At 39.0% G+C, this 6763-nt stretch overlaps 1 protein-coding gene across 1 annotated transcript; it reads left to right on the forward strand.

Annotated features, from left to right (window-relative positions):
* Positions 1-691: 691 nt before the first annotated feature.
* On the forward strand, positions 692-3545 carry LOC120171346 (receptor protein kinase-like protein ZAR1). Its single transcript, XM_039179055.1, has 3 exons — positions 692-845; positions 935-2411; positions 2510-3545. Exons 2-3 carry the CDS (start codon positions 935-937, stop codon positions 3175-3177), a joined length of 2145 nt encoding a protein of 714 aa, XP_039034986.1. The 5' UTR covers positions 692-845; the 3' UTR covers positions 3178-3545.
* Positions 3546-6763: the final 3218 nt, after the last annotated feature.

A 6763-nucleotide genomic window follows, 5' to 3' on the forward strand; every position in this document is an offset into this window, starting at 1 on the left:
TCTTAATATAATGTTAAAGAAATACGTTATCGAAAATATTATTTTTAATATTTTCGATAAAAAATTATCTAAAATATTAATGTTTTTCATTAGCAATAATAATGTTATCAAACCAGATAAAGCGTCCAATAATAACATTTCCAGTCGAAATAATAATGTTTTAGATAATTTTTTACCGAAAATATTAAAAAAATAATAACATTTCCGATAACGTCTTTCATTAACAATATATTAAACTGTCGCATGTGATACTTCCACTAATCTACTCCCTTTTTTCCCCACTTGTATCAACAAAGAGTAATTACCTTTTATTAATTATTTCATTAATTATAAAATAATGTTTATTCAAAACTTTATTAATTAGTGAATAATATATTATTTACGTAATTTTTAGTACTCTGATTTTTTTAAGTAAATAATATTTTTTAATTATTAAAATTATTTGATGAGTTTAGTGCAATTACTTTTCAAACTTGCAATTGTTACACTAATTGACGAAAGTTTCCTTGGAAAATATCATGATAAATTGCAACAAAAGCTAGAATGTATTAGCAGTATGGTTTTTACCAAAGTCTCACCAGCTTTCATCTATTTTCCTACTTACCCTAATAAAGTGAAAGTTTTTACTCTATTTTCCCAAGGTCTTGAGCTGAAAATCTTTACCATTCTTCGACGTTTAATATTGTCCTTTTCTTTCTTATCAGTACTAACGACCATACTCTCAATCTCTCTCTCCTCCTTCCTTCTTTATCTGTCTGTCTCCCTTTCTTTTGCGTCTCCATTACTCTCTCTTTCCAAGCTTTCTCCTTCATTACCTGGTTTATTTCCCCAGGTAGACGCAGAAGGTAAGGCCTTTGAACCCCCGAAGTTTTGCACTTTCCAACATTTCCCTCTCCCACGGCCATATATTCAGTTTCTCATTGTTTATGTGTAGATGTTTTGTTTGGTTGTGGTGGTTCTAGCTCTGTTGGACTTTCATGGAGGAGTGAGTGGTTTGAACAGTGAAGGGTATGCTCTTATTTCATTTAAGCAGTCCATTTACGAGGACCCTGAAGGGTCTCTAAGTAACTGGAACTCTTCTGATGACAACCCTTGTTCATGGAATGGGGTTACATGCAAGGAACAAAGAGTTGTTTCCGTTAGCATTCCGAAGAAGAAGCTCTATGGGTTTCTTCCTTCTTCTTTAGCTTCTTTATCTGATCTTCGCCATGTGAACTTGAGGAATAATAAATTCTCTGGGCTTTTGCCCGTTGAGCTCCTCGAAGCTCAGGGGTTGCAAAGTTTGGTTCTTTATGGGAATTCCTTCTCTGGGTCTTTGCCGAAAGATATAGGGAAGCTTAAGTATCTTCAAACATTAGCCTTGTCTGATAATTTATTCAATGGGTCATTACCTTCATCGATTATTCAGTGCAAGAGACTGAAGACCCTTGATCTCAGCAAGAACAATTTCACTGGTTCTTTGCCTGATGGGTTCGGAACTGGCTTGGTATCTCTTGAAAAACTTGATCTTTCTTTCAATAAGTTCATTGGCATGATTCCTAGTGACTTGGGAAATCTTTCTAGCTTGCAAGGAACTGTTGATTTGTCTCATAATCTTTTCGCAGGTTTGATTCCAGCTAGCCTTGGAAATCTTCCTGAGAAGGTTTACATTGATCTTACTTTTAACAATTTGAGTGGGCCAATACCCCAAACTGGTGCTCTAATGAACAGAGGACCGACAGCATTTCTAGGGAACCCCGGGCTTTGTGGCCCTCCTTTGAGAAACCCCTGCTCCTCGGATACTCCGGGTGCCAATTCGCCTTCTTCGTATCCGTTTCTGCCGAATAATTACCCACCTGGGATGTCGGATGATAATGAAGGTAAATACGAAAGAGGGAGAGGACTCGGTAAAGGAGCTGTCATTGCTATAATAGTGTGTGATATAATTGGAATATGCCTTGTTGGGTTGCTATTCTCCTTTTGTTATTTGAGGATCTGCCCGCGTAGCAAGAAGAAAGACGACCACGGTTATGGTTTCGAAAAGGGAAGGAAGGGAAAGGATTGCTTCTGCTTCAGAAAAGATGAATCCGAGACTTTATCGGATAACGTTGAGCAGTACGATCTTGTACCGCTGGATACGCAGGTGGCATTCGACTTGGATGAGCTGCTCAAAGCTTCTGCTTTTGTTCTGGGGAAGAGCGGGATCGGTATCGTGTACAAAGTCGTGCTTGAAGATGGGCTGTCCTTAGCAGTGAGAAGATTAGGTGAAGGAGGCTCTCAAAGGTTTAAGGAATTCCAGACAGAAGTAGAAGCAATCGGAAAGCTGAGGCATCCTAATATTGTTACACTAAGAGCTTACTATTGGTCGGTCGATGAGAAGCTTCTCATATATGATTACATGCCTAATGGAAGTCTTGCCACTGCATTGCACGGTATATTTCACCTAGCCTTCTTTCAGTACTATAATGGTCATATATCGGTATTGCTTTTCTTGTGTATCGATTTGTCTCTGTTTTCTTATTCTTATCAGGGAAGGCAGGAATGACATCGTTCACACCATTATCGTGGTCTGTTCGACTAAAAATCATCAAGGGTATAGCCAAAGGCTTGGTTTATCTGCATGAATTCAGCCCCAAAAAATATGTTCATGGAGATTTGAAGCCAAGCAATATATTACTTGACCAGAACATCGAAGCTCACATTTCTGATTTTGGACTTGGGCGACTTGCCAATATAGCCGGAGGGTCACCGACCGAACAATCTAATCGAATACCTTCAGAAAAACCACAGGAGAGACATCAAAAGAGTGCTTCCTTGGAAGCTAATCCCATTTACTCCTCGAACTTGGGATCTTATTACCAGGCTCCCGAAGCACTGAAAGTGGTAAAACCATCACAGAAGTGGGATGTGTACTCATACGGTGTAATCTTACTAGAAATGATCACAGGGAGATCACCTGTAGTTCATGTGGGTACCACTGAAATAGATCTTGTTCAGTGGATTCAGCTATGCATCGAAGAGAAGAAACCACTTTCGGATGTCTTAGATCCGTACTTAGCCCCGGATGCAGATAAAGAGGAGGAGATAATTGCGGTTCTGAAGATCACAATGGCTTGTGTGCATAGCAGCCCCGAAAAGAGACCAACCATGAGGCATGTCTTGGATGCTTTGGACAGGTCGATCACATCTCCCGATTGATCCCGATCAAAAGACAACCAATTAAACCCGAGAATGGTTTCAAGATTATGGTTAGTTCCACTTGAACCGAAACTATGTAGTGTTAACAACTGTGTTAGTGGAGAGAAACCATGCAATTGTTGCTCCAAAGCAAAACTGTCAATGTCTTTATTTTTTTCCCCTTAGGATTCCCTTGTTTGTTGACTAGGGCTAGGTGATGATAGGTCTGCTACAAAAGCTTCTGTTGAGTTTTTTTAACTGTGTTTGTGCCTTTGTATGAATTTGACCGTCTGTTATTACAGTGTATGTGATGGATGCTTTGTTCTTGCTCTTGTAGCAGACCCTTTTGTCACTTGTTTTTGTTGCTACAGTGTTGTTTGTATTGTCAATTCATGATCTTGAGCTATACATATTGTTGATCACAACACTAGTGACGGCCCTAGGCTATTAACATCTTCTAGTTTGGAGTGATCGGTAGACTTACGATCGATGACCCGTTGAAGATATCTCCAGGTAGGAAGTAAGGAAGAAAAAGAGGTCGAATCCTTTTCTCAGTTGACGGATTCTATATTCACTCTTAGTAATGGTGTAAAGTTGAGGGTTATGATGACTATTCCTAGTCTGCTAGGATCAATGAATATGATTTTCAGATAATATATTTGAGCTCGGATAGATTACGTGATCCTATCAGAGATAAATTCAATATACTGTTTATTTCCCGGAGATGTGGTATTCCGGGGACTTGGAAGAACTTTGGAGAATATCAATTGCTCCATAGGTCTCGATATATATGTACATAGTGTATGAATTCCCCAAGGCGCACCACGTTGGGGTCAATTAAGAGACAAAACCCAAGTCGTAAAGAGCCATCATTGGAATAAATGCAGAGTTGCTTATAAAGAATGACATGTGTTGGAGCTGCTTTTCATTTACTCTCCGGTCTCATTCACATCCAAAATGGACGTAAAGAGAGAGAGATGATTTAGTCGAAAATTGACAATTGAATATGCTTTTCACACATTCGGCCCCGCTGGATACAATGTGGATGCTTTGACTGATGCCGATGTGGGATATATCTGCATTTTAATCATGACTTGATAAAGTAGAGCTGTTGTTACAAACTAATGGTAGGTTAATTTATCCATGAAAACGCAATCCATCTCCCGGCGCGAATGAAGGGAATAAAACGAAATTTTTTAGACAAGAAGATAAACAGAAGCGAAGACTGATAGCTGTCCATTGGAACATAAAATGGCAGAGAATCTTGTCTGTTTTCTTGACTTTTAACCTTATCTTTCTTATCTGAATGTATTTCCTAAAGCAAGTCCACTCAGGCTATACTACCAGCCTTTACCCATCATTCGCTACTGTAGCACCTTCTTAATTTGAGCAATTATAGGCTTTTATCAATTAGACTACCTCTCCCTGAATTTAACCAAATCAATTTATTTATTTTTTTAGATTTCAAAAAAAAAAAAAATTAATTATACATTTGGTACCTAGTCAGGTATTTTTTTAGAGATGGTATTTAAAGATTTTTTTTACTCTTAAGTTGATACCTGAATTATGCACTTTCTTTCAAGTTAGTACTAAAAAAAATTTGCTCCCGAGTTTATAATCATATAAAAAAGTTTGATCAAACCAATTGATCAGTGGGTAGAAAGAGATACCGGTTGGTGTCCATTGATTTACTAAAACCGTTGAATTTGCTAATTTATTTCAGTATTGGAAGTTGATGAGTTAATATATTCTTAATTTTGTGACAATGGAATGGTGGGAATTTAAAGGAGCTATTTTGAAATTTGTTTTATGCTGGGTGTTAATGAATCGGATGATACCCATAATGACAGAGAAAAATGGATTTGTTAAACGGAGGGAAATTTCAAAATGTGTTTCTAGAGTTCATCGTACGATCTCCTCGACTTATATTATATGGTTGTTATTTTTTAAATCATTGTTTTTCGATTTATTGACCGGTTAACTTGGAGTAAATATTATAAAAATTAATGCGGGAGCAATTATTCTATTGTAGTTAGATCAATATTTCATCTCACTAAATTGATTAATTGTTGATGAATATTAGACGACTATTATTGGACAAAAGCTAAAGATTTATGATAACAATAACGATAGTAGTAATAAGAAGAATAGAAGAAAGATGAGGAAGACGAAGAAGCAAGAATGGAGTGGCCTTGTGGGGTTGGAATGATAAAAATTATGGTCGTATTCTTTGATCATGTTCTCGAAGTCTTCGTTGGTTGTAACGGAGATGAGAGAGTCGAGTTCTTCGGAGGGAAGCTGGTACTTGAGAGTAAATGGGCGGCCGTGGAGGAGAGAATGGGAGAGGCGGTGGTAGAGAGAAGTGAGGGTAGTGTGGCGGTCCACCACAACCATACGAGTGTCTCCGCCGGTGTAACTCAATGATTTATCGTGGGGACGAGGGAGGATAGTGCCGCCATAACTGCACATAAAGCGGAGCTTTGGGTGGACAGCAGGGGCAGGAGTTTGATCGTTCCATGAGTCCGTGTATCGGGAGCGTGGTGAGGAGCTGTTGGAATCTGGATAGGTGGCGGGGCGGCTGAAGTGTTGATAGCCGATGGAAGAGGCGGAGCCGCCATGTGCGGAGGAGGTGTGGTTTCCATTTCCGGATATATAGAGAGAGAGGAGCGGGAATAAGGTGGTGGAAATTTGGTTCTCTTGTTTATAGGTAAAAACTCAACATCTGGTTTTGCCTTTTGCCTCATGTTATTTTCCCTGCATATTTTTGTTTTAAAATAAAAATTATCAACTATTATTGAAGATCAATTTTAAAGTTTAATATTAATTAAACTTAAAACAATATTTTGGAAGTTATGTTTGAGATACTTTTTTAGGGGTGCCACATGATATGAACAATCTAGATAATCACGGCGGGCGACCACCGAAAGAAGGATCGGTCATCCCCGTTGTGCCTGCTAGAGAGAGGCATGCGTCCCCTCACCGATTGGAGAAACTAAGACAGGTTAAGAAAGGTAAGAGTGAAGTGTGTGTGAGCCGTACGTCGGATGACATTGTCGTAGAAACTGCTATGGACACCAACGTTGTTTATAACACCAATCCTGTTACTGGCGGTGGCCCAGTGATGACAGATGCTAATGGATGCGAAGGGGAGATCCCATCTGCGTAACCGGTCATTGAAAAAATAACGTATGCAAGCAAGGTGGTAGAATCATTGAATGAACATGAAGTGGGATCTATGGTTTCTAGTCTCATTAATGATGAAGTGTCAATAATGGAAGAGGACATAATCGTAGATCATTCTGGAGCAATACCGTCTATCCAATTCTCTAACAGAGTCCATGACCGGATCGATGCGAATGTGCGGAACGCTATAATTGTGATACTCATTGGTCGGACGATTGGTTACTAGACTTTGGTAAACCGTGTTCATGCATTATGGAAGCCTTGGGTAAGATACAAATAATTGATATGGACAATAATTATTTTCTGGCTAGGTTCTCTGATGCGAGCGACTATACAAAGGTCCTCACGGAAGGGCCATAGACTATCTATGGCAATTACTTGACGGTCCAGCCGTGGAGTAGGAACTTTTCGACTTCGGAGAAGC

The sequence above is a fragment of the Hibiscus syriacus genome, unplaced genomic scaffold (genome assembly GCF_006381635.1).
Source record: "Hibiscus syriacus cultivar Baekdansim isolate YM2019G1 unplaced genomic scaffold, ASM638163v2 tig00111832_pilon, whole genome shotgun sequence".
Lineage (NCBI taxonomy): Eukaryota > Viridiplantae > Streptophyta > Magnoliopsida > Malvales > Malvaceae > Hibiscus > Hibiscus syriacus.

What these genes read in the sequence shown, in the direction of transcription:
- LOC120171346 (XM_039179055.1), top strand. Translation starts at nt 935, where the DNA reads ATGTTTTGTTTGGTTGTGGTGGTTCTAGCTCTGTTGGACTTTCATGGA. An exon ending in TCTTGCCACTGCATTGCACG is followed by an intron (nt 2,412 to 2,509) that starts GTATATTTCACC and finishes TATTCTTATCAG; the next exon opens with GGAAGGCAGGAATGACATCG.